The following is a 26,625-nucleotide window of genomic DNA, read 5'->3' on the forward strand; positions in this document are numbered from 1 at the left end:
ATCCATTCTCCCAAACTGTCTTTTAATTGGTGTGTTTAGACCATTTATATTTAATGTAAATTATGATGTTCAGATGTAGGTCTGTCATTTTACTGTTTTCTGTTTTTTCCCCCCTTATCTGTCTTCAAGAGGGCTATTTGGAGCTTCTTTAGTATTCCATTTTGATTTATCTACATTTTTTAGTATACCTCTTTGTATAATATTTTCAGTGGTTACTTTAGGGGTTGCAATATACATATGCAGTTTATCACAGTCTATAGTATCAACATTTACCTCTTCAAGTGGAATGTAGATATTTAACCACCATTTAAGTCCTTTTATCCTCCTCATGATACACTTGTCTTAAATATTACCTCTATATACTTTGAGAACATCAGACAATGTTATAATTTTGCCTTTTAACTTTTAAACGACAAGTATAACTAGATGCTATAGTTATCTTCCATAACAAGCTCAATGTATACACACCTACTCATTTACTCAACATCCAATCATCCATGAATTTAAGACATTAACCATTTTCCCATACACTATGCATTCCATACAGCCATCCATGATCCTTGAAATTCATCTGACATTTGTTTCTATTATATTTGGGAGTCTGACCAAAAACCTGATATGCCTCTAAGCTCTTTTCTGAGATCTATATTCCTTTCCCTTTCATTTTCAACTCATTCATGTTGTTTTGTAAGTATTTACATTTATTTCACTAAAGTTTTCCCAACTGGACCATAAGCTTTTTGGAAATGGGTTGCTATTCATTTTGTATATTCCTCTAGGACCTGTGGTGGTGTTCTGGCACCTGAGTAATAGATAACTCTACAAATTCACTGCCCTCTCCATGTCCACTGATTAAAACAATAATTCAGCTGTCTATGCACCCACTAGATCATGCACCACGTTTTCCACAAAACTTCCTATTCATACATCTAGCACTATCACCCAAAGTACCTGCCCATGAGGAACTTGTGAACGTGAGTTGTTCCAGAAGAGCAAAAATGTTGAGGTTAAAACTCCTTAAACAGTTTGCTCTAAAAAACTCTCCATAACATCCTTAGAAACCATTTTCTTCCAAACATATGGCCATGCAACTGTCAGCTGTCCTTTCATAATTCCTTTGTGTATCTATCTCACCTCATACATACACACACACACAGATCCTTTCATACAGTCAACACATTACACTCAATTACCTCATTTTAGAACAGAAATAATTTATTTCTATGAATATGATTTTAATAATATTCCCCAAGTATTCAGTAATCAAGGTTTTCTCCAAATCAGGAAAAAAAATCCAAAGTAATTAACGAACATATATATGAATAATTTAAAAAATCTCTTTGTGCAATTTACTTTTTAGCTTTGAAAAGTGATAGAAGCAGTAAAGGACTCAATGCCAAAGTACATTTTGATGAGGCTTTTTCAGCCCAATTAGTTGCTTGCAAATATATATCAAGCTTGCTCCAATTCCACAAGGACACCACCACAGTCTTTAGGATGGAGAAAAATCACCGGTTTTCCATGTGCTCCTATTTTGGCCTCTTCACTTAGACTACGGATCTTCTTTTCCTTCAAATCCATCACAGCTGCTTTTATATCATCCACCTTGAGAAAAAGGAAATAAGTAAGAACACATTTGAAATCATAAAAATACTAAATTATAGTATCTTAAGACTTAGAAGAAACTTCGCAAGCTCATGTGGTCTATCTCCTCTGTCTTTGGACAGAACTATTCTTATTATCACGAAAATAAGCGTCATACTTCCAGAGAAGGAAGAAAAGTTGCTAAATTTTCCTAGGTGAGCAACCACAATGCTTAAGAATTTTCATCATTAGTAAATAAACATTCCTCCTTATAATGTACATAACGTATGCTATACTTTATAACATTTTCTCCTAGCACTACTATTGGTGATATCACACAAATTGTTTTTTTCCTAGGGCCTTGGGTTCCTCATCCATAACAGGGAGATGAGGCCTGTCATATAAATGGGCAAGAGATTAAAATGAGATAACAGATAAGAAGCTCTTGGCACAGTTTATAGTAGGTTCTCAACAAATATGAGTGCTTCCCTGATTCCCAAACTTCCCACTTGCCAAACTACTTGGTTATTTCTTTTGAGATTAAAACTTCATATACACGAAAATCACTATTACTGTCACCAAAATGCTTTTCTCCATTCTAAAAAAACCCAAACATTTATAACTTTTGCAACTCTCTTCTAAATCATTTTTTTATATTTATTGGCAGTCTAGGAGAAGAGAAAACATATCTCTATATACTTGATGGAAAAATGATTCTCCTCTGTCTTGGAAAGTCATTCACTTAGACTTGGAACCATGTAAAGGTATAACATGAATCCCCACATTCCTAGGCAGTCATAAATCACCCTGGAGTTTAATGATCTAATAGTATTCTAAACAGTAAAAAAAAAAAAGCACAGAGAATAACACCCATGTACGCAAATATAGATGTAACAAATGTTCATATTTATACAACCTTATTTTCAAAGAGCCAAGGATATATACTGGATTCTAAAACTGGTCAAACAACTGATGGGGATGTTCCTATAAATAAACTATGATTTCTTCAAAGTGTACATTCTACTTGTACATTCCTGATGATGTTTCCTGTTAAACCTGATAGCTATACCAAAGTCATGCCCAGACTATGACCATGGTCATTTCATGTTATCTTGAAATAGCTGGTCTATTCTCTTCTTTTTCAGAACAGTAGGATTCTTCCTGACAGCTCACCTTTTTGTATCTGGACATAATGAGTTTCATTCTATTGAATTTGACCTATTTTCCCATTTTCCCAGTTGGTCTAATATCAGTCTTTCCATTTAAAAATAATTTAAAAATTATACAGTACTAAAAATTTAAACATACAAAAACCACTAAGTACCCCTTGACTACCACTAATATCACTTCCCTCTCCAGACATAACTATTGTCCTCGGTTTGACATATGTTCTTCCAAATCTTAAAATATATTTGTAATCCTTGCATGTAAGTGTAATAGTAAAGAATTTGGCCTTGTCTAAAGAGATGCCTGGCTTTGACTTCTGGGAGATAATTTATCTAACCTGACAGGAGTGTCTTTTGCTGTTGATTTCTGGGAGATAACTTATGTGACCTGATAGGAGTGTAGCTGACCAAACTGGGTCTTAAAGTAGAGCTGGCCCTGCCCAAGTCTTAGGGTAGGGAATGGCCATGCCAGAAACCATGTGATGCAGGGTAAGAGCTATGAGTTAGATCTGGAGACTGAGTTCAATCGTGGGCAATCAATCAATCAATCAATCGTGCCTAAGTAATAAAGCCCCAATAAAAACTCAAACGTGAAGTTTGTGTGAGCTCCCTTGGGTGGCAATACTTAATGTGTATTGTCACACATCAATGCCAGAATGGTAATGTGCCCTAGGGAAAGTGGAAATTTTGCATTTGGAACCCTCCCAGACTCTGCCCTATGTGTTTCTTCCTTTGGCTAATTTTGATCTGTAGGCTTTCCCTGTAATAAACCATAACCATGAGTATAATAGCTTTCATTGAGTATTCAGTGAGCATTTCTGGAAAATTAGTAAGCATGAGGGTGGTCTTGGAAACCCCATAAATTTGCAGATGGTATCAGAAGTGAGGGTAGTCTTCTAGAGGACCCTAGTGTCCTCTAAACTTGATAGTTGGCTCTAAACTTGACTAATAAGTATATAAATTAAAGTTATATACCTATGATGTCTTCTGTATGTATTGTTTGTATTTGCTTTTTTCGTAATATATCTTAGCAATTTTTCCATGTCAGTAATATAGGTCAACAACTTTTTAACTACTACACAGTGTTCTAAATAACTACTTTATAGAAACACAAAAGGTGACCTAATCATTCCCCTACTAATAAACATTTAGGTTATAAAAAGCTGAACTCTTCTCAATGGTTAGATGCTAAATTGGCCTTCCCTGGTGTTGTCAATTGAACAAAAGAGAGCTTGGTGATTGAGTTCATGGACAAGATTCCACTGACATGTGAGGGTATATGCACATGGCAGGGACTGGTGGAAATAGATTAAAAAACATTAAAGCAAAATTAAAAGATATGGAGGACAGATTGAGACACTCTAACAAAACTTAGCTAAAGAAAAAGAGATAAGATGGAGTAACAGCAGCAATATTTAAAGAGATAAAACTGATAATTTTCCATAATTGAAGACAGACATGAGTCCTCAAATTAAAAGTACACTTGAGAATGAAGAAGAATAAATAAACCAATAACTATATATATAACAGAGAAACTGAATAACATCAATGATACAGAGAATATCTTAAGGGCTCTCAGGGAAAAAACAACTACCTACAATTGAACTGACAACAAACTCTTAACTAGTAATAACAGAGACCAAAAGAAAAAGGAGTAATGACAAAGTGCTGAAGTAAAATTACCTCAATCTAGAATTTTAAACTAGCTAAATTATCATCTAAGACCCTTGCTTATACACATACCCCTAAATGACAACAAACAGACAAAGGAGATATAACAACCAACTGCAACATATGCACATTATTATATAAGTCAAACACACTATAAAAAGGAAAGTTACATAAGACAAAAAAAAAATATTTTGAATATCTACTGGATATTTGACGATATTAAATGATTACCAGATTACCATTAATTTTGTCTGAGGTGTAATTATGATTTTGTGTAAATATGTAACAAATGCTACACACACACACACACAACTAAAATATTTAGGGATGAAATTACATGATGTTTGGGAATGGCTTCGAATTAACATAGGAAGAGGGAAATGGGATGGAGGGAGTATATATGGAATAAGATTGTCCATGAATGATAACTGTGGAAATTGGGTTTAGGTACATGAGAGTTCATTACATTATTGTTTTTTTCTGTGTGTGTGAGGAAGATTAGCCCGGAGCTAACATCTGTAGCCAATCTTCCTCTTTTTGCTTGAGGAAGACTGTCACTGAGCTAACATCTATGCCAATCTTCCTCTACTTTATATGGGATGCCACCACAGTGTGGCTTGATGAGCGCTGCTGGGTTTACGCCTGCGATCTGAACCTGTGAACCCTGGGCCACCGAAGCAGAGTGCGTGAACTTAACCACTACCCCACCGGGCTGGCCTCAATATTGTCTTTTTTTATGTTCAAAATTTCCTGTAAAAAGAATTAAGGCTAACCACTAAACAAATAGAACTAAATTCTGTAGTCTCTAAAATAATAGAGGGAGAAAGAATGCAAAAAAAAGTTTCCCAACCAAATAGAAGGCAAAAAGAGGGGGGAAAAAACAAAATAAGAAAGGTAAAAAACAAAATATGGTAGAAAATAAGTTCAAATACATTAGTAGTTATAAATGGAGACATTAAAATTATTAATTGTAAAATGACATTATAGGAATGAATATAAAATTTTACAAATATATTTATTGATTGAAAAAGATATATCTAAACAACAAGAAAATTCAGCTATATGCCCCTTGGAAGAGACATACCTAAGCAAAATCGCAAAAAATGAGTAAAGGGATGGAAAAAAGATATACTATGCAAATATTAACCAAAAGAAAGTTGATATATCAATATTAATATCAGATAAAGCAGAATTTAAGGTAAAATACACTAACAGGATAAAAACAGATTAAACCTAAAAATAAAACAAAATGAACAATCCACCAAGATGATAAAACAAACTCAATTCTGCATGTACCTAACAGTATTGCCTTGAAACATAAAAAGCAAGCCAAACATGCATAGCCCTCATTATCTGACACATCAAGCAGACAAAAGATTATTAAGGATAAAAGACAAGTTCTAATAGTTCTCTGAATATTCTGGATATAAGTCCCTTATCAGACATATGATTTGCAAAAATTATCCCCCATTATGTGGATTGTCTACACAAAAGTTTTTTTTTTTTTTTCCAGGAAGATTAGCCCTGAGCTAACATCTGCTGCCAATCCTCCTCTTTTTGCTGAGGAAGCCTGGCCCTGAGCTAACATTCATGCCCATCTTCCTCTACTTTATATGTGGGATACCTGCCACAGCACGGCTTGCCAAGTGGTGCCATGTCCATACCTGGGATCCGAACTGGCAAACCCTGGGCTGCCGAAGCGCCACATGTGCACTTAACTGCTGTGCCACTGGGCTGGCCCCAAAACAAAAGTTTTTAATTTTGATGAAGCCCAACTTATCAACTTTCTTGTTTATCACTTGTGCTTTTGGTATCATATCTAAGAAACCATTGCCTAATTCAAGGTTGTGAAAATTTATGCCTATGTTTTCTTCTAAGAGATTTACAGTTTTAGGTCTTACATTTAGGTCTTTGATCCATTTTGAGTTAATTTCTTTATATGGTGTAATTTGGCTTTGGGTTTCTTTTTCTTCTCCCCAAAGCCCCCCAGTACATAGTTGTATATTCTAGTTGTGAGTGCCTCTGGCTGTGCTATGTGGTACGCCGCCTCAGCATGGCCTGACGAGCAGTGCCATTTCTGTGCCCGGGATGTGAACTGGTGAAACCCTGGGCTGCTGAAGTGGAGCGTGCAATCTTAACTACTTGGCCACGGGGCCAGCCCCAGCTTTGGATTTTTCTGAAATGCTGTCTTGACTCAGTTTTGCAGCCCTGGCTAGAGACTGATCAGTTCTCCTTCTTGAGCAACTGATTTAAGTCCACACCCAACCACTTCCCTTATCAGGCTCTCACACTCTGGGGCCAGTACACGCCCATCCTAATTGCCCCAGAGACAAGTACTAGATAACATGGTACAGTTCCTATGCCCTAGAGCCCAGAGAATAATTCAAATTAGCCAATCTAGAGGGAGACTGTGAAACCTAGCTAACCCTACTCCACTTGCCCTACTAACCTGCACCTTACAGCTCAGGAATGCTGTTACCCTGTCCTCAGGTGAAACCTCATGTGGCCTATATGACAGCCTTCTCTTATTTGGAGCTGTAAGTAACAAAGAGTTTTGCCTTTCATCTATCTGAGTATTACTATGTTGTGTTTGGACATCAAAAGAATCTTTAAATCTTATAAAACATATGGAGTGAGGTAAGAGCTCCAATACATTCTTTTGTACATGTATATCCAGTTGTCCCAATGTCATTTGTTGAAAAGACTATTCTTTCCCCACCGGATGGTCTTGATATCCTTTAAGAAAATCAACTTACTGTAAATATGAGGTTTATGTCTGACTGTTAATTCTACTCCATTGATCTCTATGTCTACCCTTATGCTAGTACCACACCATTTTTTTTTTTTAAAGATTTTATTTTTTCCTTTTTCTCCCCAAAGCCCCCCAGTACATAGTTGTGTATTCTTCGTTGTGGGTTCCTCTAGTTGTGGCATGTGGGACGCTGCCTCAGCGTGGTCTGACGAGCAGTGCCATGTCCGCGCCCAGGATTCGAACCGACCAAACACTGGGCCGCCTGCAGCGGAGCGCGCGAACTTAACCACTCGGCCATGGGGCCAGCCCCCAGTACCACACCATTTTGATTACTGTAGCATTGTAGTAATTTTTGAAATAGAGAAGTGTGAATCGTTTAATTTTGTTCTTCTCTCTCAAGACTGCTTTGGCTATTTGGGATCCTTTGTGTTTCCATATGAATTTTAGGATTAGTTTGTCTATTTCTGCAAAGATGCCAGTTGAGAAACTGATAGGGATTGCACTGAATCTGTAGATCAATTTAGGAAATATTGCCTTCTTAACAATATTCAGTCATCTGATCCATGAACACAGGATAGCTTTCGATTAATTTGAGCCTTCTTTAATTTCTTTCAACAGTGTTTTGTAGTCTTCAGAATACAATTTTTGCAGTTATCTTGTTAAATTTATTTCTAAGTATTTTATTCTTTTTGAGGCTACTGTAAATGGAATTGCTTTCTTAATTTCATTTTCAGATGTGTCTTGTTTTTTTAATACAGATATATGATCTTTGCATTTCAATGTTTAATCCACTTACATTTAATGTAACATTCACATAGTTGAGTTTGAGTCTATCATCACCATATTTTTATGTCTCATTAATATTTTTTTCCTCCTTTCCTGACTTTTGTTTAAACATGTACTTTTGTAGTGTTTGATTATCTCCTTAATTATCTTTTATTTTCTTAATGATTGTTCTAGAGTGTACAATATACAGTTTGATCTTATCAGAGTCTAACATTTATGTATAGCATAAGAAACTTACAACAGTATACTTCCATTTGCCCAACTCTCATCCTTTATATCATCATAAATTTTATTTCTATGTTATAAACCCTACAGCACATTTTTAAAATTTCAACGATCAGTTGTCTCTTACATAATCAAGTAAGAAAAAAGTTATTATTTTAACCTACATATTTACCATTTCTGGTGCTCTTCACTCATTCTAAAGACCTGAGTTTTCACCTAGTATTATTTCCCTTCATCCTGAAGAACTTCTTTGGTATTTCTTGTAGTGCAGGTCTGCTGGACATGAATCCTGCCATTTTTTTTAAATTTAAATTTGTGTAATTTAAAATGTTTCATTTCACTTTCATCTTGAAGGATATTTTCATCAAGTTTAGGATTCCAGGATAACAGGTTTTGTGCTTTGCTTTTTTTAGACTATTTTTTTTCAAAGCAGTTTTAGGTTCACAGAAAAATTGAGGGGAAGGTACAGATTTCCCATGTAACCTCTGCCCCTACACATGCACTGCTTCCCTCATTATCAACATCCCCCACCAGGGTGGTACATTTGTTATGACTGATGAACATCCACTGACACAGCATTATCACCCAAAGTGCAGTTTATCTTATGGGTCACTCTTGGTGGTGTACTTTCTATGGGTTTGGACAAACGTATAATGACATATATCCATTATTAAGGGTATCATATAAAGTATTTTCACTGACCTAAAAGCCCTCTGTGCTCTGCCTATTCATTCTTTTCCTTTCCTTAGAATCATACAGTATATAAGTTTTTCAGATTGGCTTCTTTCACTTAGTATTATGCATTTAATATTCCTCCATGTCTTTTCATGGCTTGATAGTTCATTTCTTTTTAGTGCTGAACATATTCCATTGTCTGGATTTAACAGTTTATTTACCCATTACCTACTGAAGGACTGGAGTAGCCTTTAGTCTAGGACTAATTTTCCTCACTACTAAGGCAAAACGCTTCTGAATACCCTACCTAATGTCCCAGAAATCACAAGGTTTTTCCACTGTGGTTGGTAAGAACACAAACGATTCCAGTTTCTGTGTAAAGACTGTTCCCTCTAATACTTTCAAGGGGTTCTATTCCCAGCCTCAGGGAGCTTTCTCACATGCATGCACTGCTCAATATTCAGATGAAGACTTGAGAGGTACTACAGACCCCTGGAGAACACTCCCTATGCAGCTCTCTCCTTTCCAGTACTTTAGACTGCAAACTCAAATCACTGTGGCCTCTCAAGACTCCCAACTCCTACCTCCTCAACTCAGAGAGACTGCTAAACTTCACATGGATTCCTCCGTCCCACACTCCAGCATGGAAACCCTCCAGCCAGTAAGTGAGGAAATTTCAGGGCTCATCTTTTTTGTTTCCCTCCTCTCAGGGATCAATGTGTTGTGCTGCCTGATGGCCAAAGCCAGAAAATCATTATTTTATATATTTTGTTTAGATTTTTTGTTTAAGGCAAAAGGATAAATTTGTTCTCTGTTATATCATCTTGAGAGGATAATTCTAAATTGGCAGGCTTTTGTCACTACCTGAAAAAATGTCATTACATATGTCATTTAATAACTTGTCTTTTTTTTTCCTCTGATTACTTTTAAGGTTTTCTATTCATCTTTGGTTTTCAACTTGACTATGGTGTGCTGAGGTATGGTTTCATTTGCATTTTCCCTGCTCGGGGTTGCTGAACTTCTTGAATCTGTGGGCTGATGTCTTACCCCAGATTGGAAATGTTCTTGTCCACTATTTCTTCAATTATTGCTTCTGTTCTATGCTCTCTCTCCTCTCTTTCTGGGACTCCAACTATACTCTGCTAAAACTTTCGACCATGTTCTACATCTCTCTTATGCTCCTGTTTGTTTCCTTTGATATTTTTTCCTCTTGAGTTTGGACTCTAGCTTCTACAACTGTAAGAGGCTAAATTTCTGTTCTTTTAAGCCACCAAGTTTGGGTAATTTATTCTTTTTTCTACCTCTTGTAGGTTTGAAGTTTTTCATAATAGAATCATGACTTTTTTCATAGTGCCCTTTTGATAACTTCTATTCTATATATGATCATGGATATTTTTATTATCGAACACTCATCCTAAGTACAAATATTTACAAGTCTGATGTTGCATCTCAATTTTTAGTATACTGCTTCTTCAATATCTCAATCTAAGAAACGCTTCTAACATTTAATGTTAGATTTTTTGAAAAATGCCTGACATTGTACTCTCACTGACTTTAATTTTAAAGATCTTGTATCTTAGGGGCTGGCCCCATGGCCGAGTGGTTGAGTTCGTGCACTCCGCTGCAGGCTGCCCAGAGTTTTGTCAGTTCGAATCCTGGGCGTGGACATGGCACTGCTCATTGGACCACGCTGAGGCGGCGTCCCACGTGCCATAACTAGAAGGACCCACAACGAAGAATATACCACTATGTACCGGGGGGCTTTGGGGAGAAAAAGGAAAAAAATAAAATCTTTAAAAAAAAAAAAAAGATCGTGTATCATAGTCATCTTTTTTGTTAAAATGCTGCTATAAAATTTACAAGTCTTTAAGAGTACTCTTAATGTTTTGTTTGGCAATAATAAAAAGAATGAAATAAAAATGACTTAATTTTCTGAATTGAAAGTAGATGCATTATCTACTTTAAGGGTATAATAAATGCCAGGCAATTTGATTTGAGAAATTAAGTCTGTCCCCTTAAGTAATAAAAATAACACAGTCAACAACAACCCATTAAAAAAAACCCTTCTTTTCCGGTCCTTTGCACAATTACAGTTGTGCATCATATAGCTCTGTAAGACCTTGAATACCATGGGTGAAAATCTGGGCTATACATCTGTGTCTGGAAATTTATTTTGATTTTCTTCTGTCATTTGAGAATTAAGAGTGACAGTACTCCAAATAGGAAATGTTTGGACTATCATAAGCAGAATTCAGAATCTTCAGGTAAATCTTATACTTTCATCGGTCCTCAGCTCCCTCATCTGAAAATAGCAATGCAATCTTGTTTGTTTGAAGGTACAGAGTTGAACTAAATAACATCTTTTTAAAAACTTTAAGATATGTAATTCTCAGTGGCCAAATTTTACGAAGCAATAATAATATGCTACTTTTAATGGTGCATATTTTGATTAATTTCAAGAATATAGGCTATTTTATATAAAATTATAATGGTGCTAGTTGGTATCAATAATGAATGAACTTAGTTCTCCAATATAAATCCATAAAAGTTAAAATTAAAAGTCTGAATAAAATATCTGTTATAATTGTCTTTTCCCCCAAAAGTCAAAACTAAGTGAATCGTGCAACTCTAACATTGTTCTCACTTTGCATGGGGCTCAGAAGGTTCCTGTGTATTCTTGGGAATTATTTCAGAAGGGCAGACTTTACCTAAGCTTCTATATTTGCTATTGTCTGGTGGTAGCTAGGTAAAAAGTTTCCCAAATGCTGCTTTCTACTGAAGTTTTACTAGTTGATAGTAAAACATTAAAAAACCCCACAAAAAACAAAAAGTAAATTTGTTTAATTGACAGGACTCTTTTATTCCAAGAGGATTTCTCCTTTTTTTCTTCTTTACTTTTTCTCAGTAATAAAATGCCCTTTCTTTTACAAAATGATGTTAACAGTAGATAGAAGTTTAAAAAATTCTCCTTACTTATGAGCACAAAAAGTTAAATACTTCATCAAACTCCCCAATTTTTGTTTTGTTCTCTGGAAATGTTATCATTCCATGAATGATAACATATGGGAACCAGTGATACACAGATCACTTGTAGAACTTAGCAACTGCCCTCGTCACCCCTATCTGAGCTCCTACTCACTATGCCAGGCCACTCAAGCCCCTGCATCAAGGCCTCCTAACCCCACTTGGGTTAGGCCACTCCATGTATTCAAGTCCTCTTCACGCTGCTTGGGTCCCAACCTCCTGCAAGAACTATTCCAATGTGTACACAGCCTCCTCACCCTGTTCAGGCTTTGACTCCCCATACCTGCTCCCACCCCAGGTGGATGTCTACCTCACCCTTCTCAGGCCCTCACTCCCCATCTCAGGCCACCCCATGCAAGGACATCCACAATCCCACTTAGATTCAATTCCCAACATCAAGTCATAATCCCCCACTGCATTGATGCACTCCTCACACAACTCAGGCCCTGATTCTGCAATGTGGGTGTTTCCTACACACACAACCACACACATGTACACACACGGTGTTGATGCCTCCCTTGCCCTGTTCAGCCTCTTATACTCCATGCTGCCCATCCCACACACATACACATATGGATGCCCCCCTCAACATGCTTGGCATTCAACTCCCTGCATTAGGCAGGCCTCCCATGCTGACACCCTCCTCACTCTGACACCTCAAGCCTAGCTGCCTTTCTGCAGGTACAACTTTCCGACCCCACCCTGCTCCAAACTCTGATACCCTGCGCTGGACCTCCCTCCACACAGGTACCCTACTTGGTCTCTGGCTTTCCTATGGCAGTCCCCTCTGGCTTTCTCTGGCATCCCCACTTGTGAATGCCGTCCTCACCCTACTCTGGCTCTCCCCATCAACGTGGACAACTATTTTGCTCTGCCCTACCTAAAGTCTTCAGGATTGAATTGTTCAAGAAGGGAAGGGAAAGATAGGAAGGGGGAAGGGGTATCATTATTTCTAATACCGTTTATTTTCCCTTTTGTCTTGGCAACTAGAAAGCAATATTTGGCAGAACTAGTAGGTATACCACTCTTACCTTTAGTTTTATTTTGACTTACATTTCGTCTTTGCTCTAATTGGCACTGTTACTTAGGTTTATCCTTTTGTATCTTACAGACTGCATCTTGGTTAGTCACCTCTATCCTCTGTGGAAAATGTAGGGCATGTGTGAGTAAATGAAGCAAGCAGGTAACTCCAAGAGGACAAGGACTTGGGATTTTGTTCAGCTACATATCCCCAGCACCTAATGCAGGGAAGGTCTGAGTGATACTGAAAGTACTTAACAACTAGGAACATAATATAGACAAAGTGCAGCAACCAAACAGAATAGAAGGGACTTTATCCAGGAGCAGAGTCCTGGAGGCCTCCTGCTACGCTGAATATCAACCCTTGACTTGCTGACTTGTATGTGTTGGGGTTATGTCTGAGAGGTCCCAGGGAAGGGTCCTTGTGGAAGTAGGATGTTACTCAGGAGGTTTAGAGCAGCAGCTATTTACCAACTAGCATGAAAGCATTTAAATATTTTTACAACCTCAATAACAATTTGTTGAATAAGTAAATATTTTCAGTGGCCCTTGAGGTTTTCACTGTGACATATGTTGCTGTCTGGGTAAGTTATTTAGTGAAAGCATGGCTAGTTCTATTCAATACTAGAACCATCTCCTCAGGGAGAGGCCTGCAAAAGGCAGGAAGCACACATTGGTAGCCTCAATACAAGGTGGGCCAGAAAACAGCAGGTTCCTCAGTACACACACAAGCAAGAGAAGAGACTGAACCAGACAACTTCTAAACTCCCGCTGGTGAAAGGCAAACACACAACTATAAGAAACTTGGGCAAACCTCACGAGAGAAAATGGAAATCCAAACTGAACTTTGACAGAAAAATGTTGATAAATGACGTGATACCACTGCGCATATGAGAAAAAGGACATTCTGTCTAAAATTCTTGTTGTGTCAGCTAAAAGCTACGGCGCATGCCCATAACAGACCCACTGCTAAACCAGAGGTTTTATTTGAGGTCCCAGTGAGAAAGAACATAAAGCATCCATCCTAGCGATAATTACAGAGAGGAAAATCATTTCTCTGATGGGTGGATTTAACATTTTAAAAGAAGGATTAGCATTAAAAAATAAATAGCTATGAACCATAAAGCTGGAGAAGATTGGAAGCATTTTCAGAAGACACATTTCTGAAAGTTGCCTTTTCCCAAAACAGGAAAAGCTGAAGTAACTGGTTTTTGTGTATGTGATATTTACCACCTTCTACCTTATTAAGTACCCATCTCTTGAGTCTCCTTATATTTACAAAGGCTCGACAGCTTGCCTCCTCTTGCATATGCAAATGCTGCTGGTTCCCACTCTGGCTATTTGAAAATAAAGTGTCCTAGAGCTTTTAGAAGTTTCACACATTTCCTTTCGCTTAACATTAATATATTGATGGCTATAGCACTTTCAAAATGTGTCTACAGATTCTTTGCTACTCCTCCCATCAAGAGGCATTCAGGATCTATGTCCTCTCCCCTCATGTCTTGAAGACTCACTTATGACCAACAGACAGCAGCAGAAGTGCTTCTGTGGGACTTCTGAGGCTAGGACAGAAATGGTCATGTGGTCCCACCTAGCTCTCCTGGGACACTCACTCTGGCTAGTAAGAAGTCACTAAGCCAGCTGCCCAGCAAGAAGTCCAACTATCCTTAGAACTACTCTCAGCTTACAAAGCTGAAGATATTACCTATAGTTACTCCTGCTAGAAGACCTACCTTAGCTCCCAACTGTCAGCCAGCATCAACCACACCAGCATGTGAATGAGGCATGTGGGACACCCAGCCCAGGGGAGCCTTCACATGACTGCACCCCTAGCCCATATTTGACTGCAAACACATGAAAGGTCCTAAGCAAGAACTGCCCAGCAGAGCCCTCCCCCAAACTCCCAAATCACAAAATCCTGAGCAAAATAAAATAGTTGTTTAACACCCTGAAGTTTTGGGATAATGTGTGATACAGCAACAGTAATGAATACCAAAGAAGTATTTTCTGACTAGTTCTATCTCTTTTCGTTCTTTCAGTGGAAGCCAATTTCAGACCCAAGTTGTATTAGCCAGAAAAGACTAGGTTATATTGTGGGAAAATAATTAACCCTGGAATCTCTGCAGCTTCATTCAACAAAAATGTATTTCCTGTTCAAGGCTAGGTGAGGAATTTTTCTGTATCTGGTGAGTCGCATCTGGTAACAACTTCATCTCACCGACTGTGCAGCAGGCAACACTAACTCTCAAATGTTTCCATCTTACAGCATATCTTCATTCAGAAAAAGTGTCACGCTATCCCGGCAATACTATTTTTTAAAAATTACCAAGTGGGGCATAGATTGGTGGCCTCCAGTACCCACTCTCCCTTTCTTCCTTTTAATTATAGCAACCCCTATATTTTAGAAGGGCACATAACTGCCTGACTACAGACTACACTTGCAGCCAAGTGTATCACTTACTAAGCTGGGGCCAATGGGACACGAACAGGAGTGATATGTGTAATTTCTAGATCATCTCCTTAAAGGTAAAGGTACTTTCCCTGTACTCTCTCTCTGCTTTCCTTCCCCTCTGGCTGGTAAATGGTGATGCCTGGAGCATCCATGTAAGTCATGTTATGGATAGCAGAGCTGCTCCATTAGCCTGGGAGAGCTCACTATTAGACTGAGAACAGAAAAATAAAATCTATCTAGTTAAGCCATTTTATTTTTTATGGAGAACAGAGAATAATGAAGGGGGGTGTCATACTAATGACATACTAATTAGCAACTAACTAACCACTTTTGACACCTTCTCCTATTATCTACCTTCATTTTATACTGACATACATTTTCACTTCCCCATTTTAATCTCTACTTTTGAATTTGCTGTTACATTACTGAACTTCCACTTTTCTTTACTTAACTGAACTAACTCACATAGCAGCTTCCTTTGAAGGCATGGCTCTCTGATGTAGAACACAGCCAGTGTAGTGTGGGAGAGGAAGAGTGGATTCAAAGGCTGAAGATCCTGCTTCTCATCCTGGGAGGGTCTTAGACAAACCCTCAAGTCCACTGAAATAAAGACTTACAGCCAAAATTAACCTCCTAAAAAAGGGATAAAGGTTAAATATTAGGCCTTGCTTAGCTCCCTGGCCTAACATCTTACGGCTCTTCCACCTCAAATTTTAAACTCAGCTAATGCAATGAAGGCAATCTGGCACCAAGGCTAATAGTGCAGACCCTGGAATCAGAACAAATCCCGGTTTAAACCCCAGCCTTGGCACTTACTACTCATGTGACTATGGGCAGGTTACTATTCTAAGACTCAGTTTCCTCACCCATCAAATGGAGTTAATAGAGCCTCATTGAGTAGCTATGAGAATTAAAGAAAATAATGCACGTCAAGTACTTCATATATTGCCAGACAACTCTATGTTAGTTATGATAACATTCTGCCTTTCCACATGCTATTCTCTTTGCCTAGAATACATTCCTCCTCTTGTCCAACTGGGAAATTCCTTCATATTCACTGTAACACATGCCCCGTGGTGCCCTCCAACCTCCTTGGCCTGCCTGGAGCAATTAATCTTTCCCTCATTTGTGCTACTGAGGAGACACATATATTAATTCTGCTTATCACAGTATACCGTAATCGCCTGTTTAAATAGCTGCCCCTCCTCCCTGTGGGCATGGTCCACGTCTTATTCCCTGATGAATCCAAGTACTCAGTAAAGTACATATTGTAGGTTCTCAAATGTTTGCAATACGCACTGAATAAATCCTTGAATTCACTCTAGAATCAACTCTTCTCTCTTCTGTATTAGGAATGAGGCCTAACTACTAATTATGTCATTCCTTCTATCAAAAGAATTGTCCTATCAAAATAACTTAAATTGAAGCATAATCCGTACTGATGTTCCAAAAGGCAGTTATCTGAACATGAACATCTACAGATAAAGGCTCTCTAATGAGAAAGTTCTTATCTAACATTTCATGTTTTTTCGGGACTTGTTAGCAGATGCAATTGAGAAGATCTTAAAAATCACAGTTGGTAATTGAAAATGTATGGTTTTTGTAATAAGGAACAGTTATTAGAATTTTAAGGATAGAAAATAATCATAAGAATACTTAGCATATATATAGAAATTCTTACTTTATCAAGTCTTTTCACTTGCTTTTTCTAATTGCCTTGTGATAGTGAAAGCAGTTGTATTCTCATTACATGGGAGGTCATAAGTGATCAGTAAATTCTATAGCAAAGACTCAAATCTGTTTTGGTCAACTTCAGTGGCCTTTATGGTGGCTGTTGAATCCATAATCCAATTAAATATACTATTATTTGCAGTTTTCAAGAAAGAGAACATATCTATGGACCCATCTTTGAGTAGGACCAATATTACCATTCCCCTTAGAGAATGTAATAAAAGTTTCTGATGACAGTGACAACACATAGTCTTAAAAAGTAAAAGATATTTTGGAAAAGAGAAATTTAAAACAGAAAGCATTAAAATAATGAAAATACCTCAATGCAGATGTGATGCATTCCTCCAGCCTTGTTTTTCTGCAGAAAGCCTGCAATTGGACTCTCATTTCCCAATGGATGAAGCAGTTCCATCTTGGTATTTCCCAGGTTGACAAAAACAACAGATACTCCATGCTCAGGAAGAGGGACGGCCTCACTTACCTGGGCCCCCAGTACATTCTCATAAAATGCCTTGGCCTTTTCCAAGTCTGGCACTGCTATTGCTACATGATTGAGGCGACCCAGGTTCCACACAGGACCTGCCACTTGATGCGAGGACTGTGATGTGGAAAACATTCTTACTGTTGGAAATGGAATTTGAAGTCTGGAAAAAAGCCCTGAAAAATTAAACAGCCATTGATATCCTTCTTTTGAAAATTAATGCACTTCTAAAATTAATTTTGTAAAAAACTACATAACTTATACATGTAAAAACTATTTATATATCTTTTTATTATTGAAATTAAATCGGGGAGACAAATGGAAAAACTTATGTTAAAATTACTCACTCTGTTCTGAAATAACTGTCTAAAATTAAAAAGCTAATTCTGAGCTTTTTAGATTCAGAACAAAGAATGACATTTTCCATAGTAAGTTATATTTACTGATAACACTTAAAGAAGAGCTGCATATCATTAAGAATTACTTGCTATTCTCTGCATTTCACAAAGGGTAAGTTTGAATGTGACAGTGAAACAACGTATATTTAGTGATGAGAACAAGCAATTTTATTCCCTACCTATAGCCAATTTTTTTCCTTATATTCTATAATAGGTTCATTAAAGCCATAACCAAATGGTACCTTTTAATGTGTAGTTTATTTGAATGATTATCAACTAAGGAAAATATCTGATTGTTGGGGGAAAAAGAAGCAAAGATCAAGAGGATTCTTAAACTTATGAGAATTTCCTCTGAGACCAGATTTGTTTGTTTCTTTCTACAATTTTGAAGGAGAAGAAGCAGAACTGCTTTTGAATGTGAAGAAATCTCTTTCATCCGGAAACTGAAGAGGCCTACAATGTGTTCTCCTCGTGTGTTATTCTATTTCTCCAGTCCCCAAAACACTGGACTTTAAGAACCAGATTCTCCCCAGGATGAAAATTATGCGCACGTACAAGATCTAAATATAATCTTATAAAACCACATCACTTAATAAAAAAGTGTGAAATAGCAATTTGAAGAACACATATTTTAAACAATAGGTTGTTAGCTCTTAATGAAAAACAATTTAAACAGTAGCTAGTATCACAGAGCTTCAGCTAACATAAAATTAATTCCAATTTACTAAAATTTTTGATAACAAGGAAATTAAAGTGACACTATTTGATTTTGTTTAGTACCATAAACCTTATTGGGAAAGGCAGTCTTATGCTCAGTCTTTCAACCTCCACTTAGCCACATAAAGATGCGCCTTCAGGCTGGAACGCTTCCTTGCCAAGAGACAAAGAGCCCACAGAGCCTGTACCGGGCTTATCACCTTGTGTGGGAATATCTTTCCCTCTTTCAGGCTCAATGAATGTTCCTTTGTCTTTGCTTAAAGGGTACATGTCATATGGCCAACCCCACTGTTATATGTGTCCTCCACTAGGAAGGGACAGGGTCCTTTATATTGTGGCACAAGAAGGGTGTGTGTAGGCCAGTTGTCCTGTGCTGGCCACTGGGAAAGACCCATTGGCCATGGGGGACTGATACCCACTACTGAAGCTGATCTTGCTCTGTCTCTTCTCTATGTAGTAAAGTGTTGTTCCATTCAGTGCTGTGTTCTCCTTGGTGACTCCAATACCAAGACGCAATGGGCAGAAGTGTTTAGGTTCCTCCCCTGGGATTGATAACTGCTGCATGGTACTCTGCTCAACAAACCTGATACATCATAGCTCAGGAGAAGGCAATATTCAGCCTAAGATGGTCTTCCGCTATGCTCCAGCCTGCATTATTGATAACTGAAATACCCAAAGATTCTCATTATCAATAGGCTGACACAGAGCCTGGTTCTATGCACTTACTTATTATCATGAAATTCAATTGTATTCCAACCCAGTACACAGATGTGTCAATGTACAACTGAAAGTAAACTTCATAAAAAGAATACCTAATCCTCACTAAATGTGATGTGCGCTGATATTTTCTATACTATTTTATTTCAGTTAAAAAAACATATTGGTACTACCTCCCACTAAATGTATACCTTGCTGGTTTGCTATGAAGATCACATATTTGGTAAAAAAAATATAATACAATGTCAGACATATATAATAGGTGTACAATAAATTCAGCCATTCTTATTGTTAATGACATACAATGATTGTTTGCTAGTTGAGTGGCATGCAGGGTTATCTGCGGAGAGTAAGAAACTATCTTGAGGGCATGGTGGTAGTGAATTTTAAAAATGCTAACGTCCAACAAAATCATTGGTCAAACTGCTTTTCCCTTCTTTCCTTGCATCTTAACTATGTGTGCAATTTGCAATGAAAGTTCAATATAGAATGTATTTGTATTAAAAAAAAAAACCCTGTAGATAGGATCAATGAACTTTAGAGTAATACGCACATTTATAAGTTTGCTCTGTGAAATTTTAAGCGTATGTCAAATATTGAGTCTAGGTATTTCTGAATTCTCCTTACCAGTGTTCTTGCTACTAGAGGTGGGGCAGCTGGGGGTTCGTTGGCAGATGTCCTATTATCAGCAAAGGAACATACAGAAATGTCAAAGGAACAAATGAGAGGTTCAAGTGAAGGTAGTTTTATATATTATGTCAGTTTACTTTAGGGACATTTCAAATACTCTGACACAAAAAAGGAAGCCCAAGCAACACGTTATTGGAATTTTCACTGCAGTCTATCTCCGTAACTTCCTTATCATTTGGAAGTGGAAGAAGAGGAAACAGTTTACTAAAATGACTGGTTCTTCTCCTTTTAATAGAACACAAAATCTTTTTATACGTTAAGAAAACAGAAAGATAATAACATCTTTATAAAAGTAAAAATCAAGACTTTACAGCTGTATAGGTTTATCTTATCTCTAAAAATGTAAATTAGTTTGAGAAAGGAAAAATCACTTTATTGGCTTTATTTGGTTCCTAAAGCATATGTTCTAGGAATAAGACGAAAATAAATACAGTGTATTGGTAAGAATTCAGTAATTCAACTTCTTTAAAAAGAAAGGTTAAAGATATAAAAATGGCCAAAATCACATGGTAAGATACTCAACATCCTTAACCACTAGGGAAAAGCAAATCAAAACCACAATGAGCTATCACTTCACACCCACAAAAAAAATGTTGATGAGGATGTGGAGACACTGGAACCCCTGTACATTGCTGGTAAGAATGTAACATGATATAGCTGCCATGGAACAGTCTGGCAGTTCCTCAAATAGAATTACCGTATGACCCAGAAATTCCACTTCAATGTACCCAAAATAATTTTTTCTTTTTGAGGAAGATTAGTCCTGAGCTAACTAACATCCACTGCCTATCCTTCTCTTTTTGCTGAGGAAGACTGGCCTTGAGCTAACATCTGTGCCCATCTTCCACTACTTTATACATGGGGCATCTGCCACAGCATGGCTTGATAAGCAGTGTGTAGATCTGCACCCGGGATCCAAACTGGGGGACCCTGGGCTGCTGAGGCCATATAACTGCTATGCCACCAGGCCGCCCCCAAAATAATTTAAAACAGGCACTTAAACAAAAACTTGTACACAAATGTTCAAACCAGCACTATTCCCAATAGCCAAACTATGTAATATTATTCACATGTGTACAATGAAATATCATCCACACAACGGATATGAAGTGCCGATACATGCTACAACATGGGTGAACCTTAAAAACATTACGCTAAGTGATAGAAGCCAAACATAAAAGGTCATATGTTGTATGACTCCATTTATATGAAATATCCAGAACAGGTAAATCTATAGAAACAAAAAGCAGAATAGTGATTGTCAAGGGCTGGAAGCAGAAGGGAACAGGGGGTGACTGCTTAATTGGCATATGGTATCCATTTGGGGTGATGAAAATGTCTTGGAACTAAAGGTGATAGTTGCACAACACAGTGAATGTAATAAATGCTGCTAATTGTACATTTTATTTAAAATGGTTAATTTTATGTTATATGAATTATCTTAAAAAAAAAAAAAAGGATGATCCTGGCAGTAAAAGTCTACGTGTGAAATGTGAAATCCTGTAGACCAAGCAAATTGGACTATGAAACATGGAATAAGGAGGCTAATGATATAGATCCTTATAGATCCTTAATAAAAAACATGTGCTCCTCAAAAGTTTTTTATGAACTCAACCTTTAAAAAATTGTAGTTTCTCCTTTGATTTTTGTCAACTTTTAAAAGATATCTTTATTTTAGGTTGCTATCCAACTGGTAGGAACTCACAACTCTAGTTCTGGGTTTCTCTGCCTCCTATCTCACAAAGATACAGCAGAATTGCATTACTTTGAACTCCATAATGTGTAATTTGTGACTATTCTAAAAAGTTACTTTGCATGAATAAACTACAATGTATAAATGTGTGAATAAATGTATCACATACTTAAAAACAGGAGCGTTAAAAAAAGAGGATTGTAAAGATGAGTATCTACAAACTTAAGAAATACACGACTTTCACACGTCAGGAATCTGATGTACAAGAAATAGATATGTTACCAAATCTGGTGTTGTATATTAACTCTAATTCCTATCTTTCCTTCAATATTGGTTCCTGCTAAACACTTTTAGTGCCTTGACTTAAAAATAACATTGCATGTCTTTCCATTCAGATTATACTTATTTCAGACCAGGCTTGCTAAACATTGTCTCCAAATAAGTAAAGGTTTAGCTGCAAAGGTCTATAGACTCAAATACACTAATAATAAGGGTACTTACTGTTTAAGGAAATTATATGTTAAACTTGTACATAAAGTGTCATAAAACTGTGAATAAGAAGGTTTTCTTAACAGGTTTATTGAGATATAATTTATATACTATACAGATTACTTGTTTGAAGTGTACAATTCAGTTTTTTGTATATTTGCACAGTCATGAAAATTTCACATAATCGAATATTAGAACATACAATAAGTTTTTAGGTCTGAATTTTTGCACATCTGGTTTGAGGAGACATAACATACTTAGCCATTCATGAAAAGTGCCTTCAAGTTACTTTGGCAAGAAACCCACACGTTTTCAGCATTCAACCAGTGGATTTCACAGCACTATATAAATAAACCATGTTTCTGTTACCTCACTTACATATGACTCCATAATAAAAGTAAATCTTTCCTCATAGTCATGTAACTTGGCCACTCTTGTCTCTTAACAGGTTCAATTTCCATTTTGAAAACTAACTTTTTTCATGAAGCCAATCCTTTGCAAGTTGAATTGGAACTTATTGTGTGTTTAATCCAATTCATTTTTCTGAGCTTCTCCTGTTTTTCTGTGAAGTTTTATGTTTCTTAAAAGTGGGGTCATAACATAAAATTACCATGTGATACACCAATCCCACTTCTGGGTATATATCCAAAAGAACTTACAGCAGGAACTCAAAGAGATATTTACCTACTCACGTTCATAGCTGTATTATTCACAGTAGGCAAAAGGTGGAAATAACCCAAGTGTCCATTGACAGACGAAAAGATAAACAAAATGTAGAATAAACATACAATGGAATATTATTCACCTTTAAAAACAAATGAAATTCTGACACATGGTACAACATGGAGGAACCTTGAAAACATTATGCTAAGTGAAACAAGCCAGTTACAAAAGGACACATATTGTGTAATTCCACCTATATGAGTCACCTAGAGTAGTCAAATTCATAGAGAGAAAGTAGAATAGCTGGTTACTAGGGGCCAGGGGGAGGGGATAATGAGGGAATTATTGTTGAATGGGTACAGAGATTCAGTTTGGAATGATGAAAAAGTTCTGGAGATGGATGATGGTGGTGGTTGCACAATATGAATGTACTTAATGGCACTGAACTGTGCAACTAAATATGGTTAAAATAGTAAATTTCATCTCATGTATATTTAACCACAATAAAAGAAAAAATAGGATAATTTAGCAATTCTAAAAATGCATATATAAAAATGCCTCTTCTCGAATATTCAAATTATTATTTATATGTTCGCCTTCAGGTTTTGTGTCTAAGTATCATATAAGAGGCAGTGTGCCTGATGGTTAGGAATGGGGGCTCTGGCTCTAGCCTGCCCTGGTTCAAATCCTGACCCTACCATTAGCTGTGTAACTTGGGCTAGTTACTTACCCTCTCTGTGCCTTTGTTTTCTCATATAGGAAGGCAATATCTACCTCACAGAATTGTCATGAGAGTAAAATGGGTAATAAAGGGTTTTAGTAAAGTGCCTGGCACAAAGTACATTATTAATTCCAAAAATTATCATTATTGGCACTTTTAGAAAGGTTACATCAATAACCTGATTATAAATGTAAGCATCTCTGACTTCTAATACATTTTATGCTTTTAAAGGAAAAAGTTGACTGTGCATCTACCCTAGACACGGAACTGCACTTGTCTTAAAAATCTTCTTCAATAACTAAAGATTGCTTGTATTTGGCCACTGTTTTGGCATACCCAGTGTTTTTGTATTAACTGCTTCATTTCATCAATCCATAACTTACTACATTTTATGACAAGGACACTAGTCTCCTTTCACTCTGGAAAATTTATTGGCTGGCTGATTTTAGAATATCTTTGGTAGTATTTAGTGACTACTGACATCCTCATGGAATACTGCTGCTAGAAGGCATTATAAGTACAGTATTCTTTTTGCTTTTTGATATAGCAATACTGATTTACAATTTTTCTAAGTTAAGATTAGTTGCTTATAGTAACTCTCTGACTTACACTATTCATGACCATTGTTGTTGTAACTTGTGAACTCTTTTTAATATCATATAGAAGTGGAAACTATATTTATGATAATTATACCTTTCAAGAACCTATAAGCTGGTTATTATCCCCAATGCAGACCGGCCCCCATTAGTCTCTAGGCATTCTCCATGCTGCTGGGATTTATCAGCAGTGGAGGACTGATCGATCCCATGGCACACCATCTCTCTGATTTCACCTCACCTTTCCAATAAAGAGCCATGGGTTTAGTTCATCATTAGAGTTATGCAACAATTACTACTCTGTAATCTTGCCTAATCCTGTAACTCTGCCTCAGCAAACTGAAATCACAAACTCTGAAGTGGGAGTGAATCATGTGATAGCCCAGCTCTGCCTATTAGTCATCATGGCCAAAAAAGCGAGATAACAGTAATAGTTCACTAGCCCTTTAATCCTCACAATAACTCTACGGATCAGATATTATTATTTTTCCCATTTAGATACAAGGAAAACAGATCTGACTATTTTCTTCAAGGTCACACTAAGTGGCAAAGCTGGGCCTCAAGCCCAGGTCTGCCTTACATCAAAGTTGATGTTGTTAAGCTATTACATTTAGTTTTCTCATTTCTCTGAAATGTTTTACCATTCTTTCGATTCCCAATTTTTAATATCTTTAGTGTTCATTCTATGAACAATATCTACTTTCTAAGAGATAATAAGAGATGACTTGCATTTTTTGGTGAGGAAGATTGGCCCTAACCTAACAACTGTTGCCAATCTTCTTTTTGCTTGAGGAAGACTGTCGCTGAGCTAACATCTGTGCCAATCCTCCTCTATTTTGTATGTGGGACACCACCACAGCATGGCTTGATGAGTGGTCTGTACGTGTGCACCTGGGATCTGAACCTGTGAACCCCAGGCTGCTGAAGGGGAGTGTGTGAACTTAATCACTATGCCACCGGGTCAGCCCCAAGACTTTTGGTTTTATGAGTTCTTTTGCAAAGGGCTATTGCAATGGTATGTGAACTAAGAGGCTGACTCGTATTTTACCAGGGAGAGGACAGAGGGGCCAGGAAAGCATGTTATTATCAAACTTGAGTACCACCTGTTAAGTATAGATTCATTTTAACAAGCTATGCTCGGCCTGTAATATTTTTTCACATGTACGTATCACCTCTCTAAACTACTTAAGTGCTGAGACAGCTGAAACCCTATGGTGCACTTCTCCGTATGTGGATCATCACTCAGCCCTGGTGACTCGCAATGAGAGATGCAGAAGAAACTTTGTGGTTGGTTAGAAGGACGACAGCCATCAACAGAGAACTGGCTCAGTTTGAGAGGACATGTCAAAGGATGACTGGAACTGTGCATTTCAGGAGGAGGAACAGAGAGAGCACTTTCCAGGAGAGCTGCCTAATATTAGTGAAGGCTCCTCCCCTTGAACACTTTCTGAAGGTGCTAAGCTGAGGGTTTATCACAAACGCTCAGGAGTCATTCTGAGACATTACCATTTGGCACATCCTTCCTAACAGGGAATTTCAGATTCAGGGCAACAGCTGCCCTCTGATGAGGGAGGAAGAGAAGAAACCGGAAGAGGAGAAAGTGGGTGGACTGGGGAGTCACAACGGTTGTTTCTGAAATCACTGACTCTAGCCTTTTAGCCTTTTTGTTTTTTAACGGAGATATAGACAACTCTAGGAACCTTCCAAATCCGTCTGCCTTTATCTTTCTTGTTTATATACAAGATAATAAATATATTAGGGCGCGTGGGAAAAAACCACTCCCTTGGTATTCTTTCCAGAACCGACCTTCAAGCGTCCCCAGGGGGGTACTGGAGGTGCTCGGAGTTCAGCTCACGCTTTTGACAGGACTTGTCCTTTTGCTGGTTTCTCCCCAGTCTCTGATGCTGCGCGGTAAACTAGGACACTGTCCCTCTGCCATTTCCGCCAGTACTTGTGTCCCAGCCTTGCTGTCCCCTTGGACAGGTTCCCTCGCCTCTCTGGGGCCACATATAAAAAGTGGCAACGTCAACTGCACACCCCTCCAAGGGTGGCTGTGAGACTCAATTACAAAAAGGAAATCTCCGCGCTAACCTGAGGCGTTTCTGGAAGATTCCCTCAGCCTACAGGCGCAGATAGCGGCCGCGGGGCGCTGCAGGTCTAGGTGCTCGGGCCGCCCGCGGCCTGCTCGGGCCCCTGGCCTCCGGTCCCGCGCGTCCCGCCCACGGAGAGCCCTGAAGTTGCGGGGTATTCACCTAGGCCTAACGCGCTCACGGCCACCGCCTTCAGCACGCGCGCCATCTTGGAAAGCGCCCCGTTGAGTCCGACGGGCCCGGGGCCCGGCCGAAGGGAGGGGCGACCTGGCCAGGGGGCGGGG

At 37.9% G+C, this 26,625-nt stretch overlaps 1 protein-coding gene across 1 annotated transcript; it reads right to left on the minus strand.

The window, feature by feature from the left end:
* Nucleotides 1-1,197: 1,197 nt before the first annotated feature.
* Nucleotides 1,198-26,624, minus strand: MCEE (methylmalonyl-CoA epimerase). The gene is made up of 3 exons (XM_070496797.1): nt 26,504-26,624; nt 17,568-17,743; nt 1,198-1,605 (listed from the first exon to the last, which is right to left on the minus strand). Exons 1-3 carry the CDS (start codon nt 26,547-26,549, stop codon nt 1,453-1,455), a joined length of 375 nt encoding a protein of 124 aa, XP_070352898.1. The 5' UTR covers nt 26,550-26,624; the 3' UTR covers nt 1,198-1,452.
* Nucleotide 26,625: the final 1 nt, after the last annotated feature.

Source organism: Equus asinus, chromosome 2 (genome assembly GCF_041296235.1).
Source record: "Equus asinus isolate D_3611 breed Donkey chromosome 2, EquAss-T2T_v2, whole genome shotgun sequence".
Taxonomy (NCBI): Eukaryota; Metazoa; Chordata; class Mammalia; order Perissodactyla; family Equidae; genus Equus; species Equus asinus.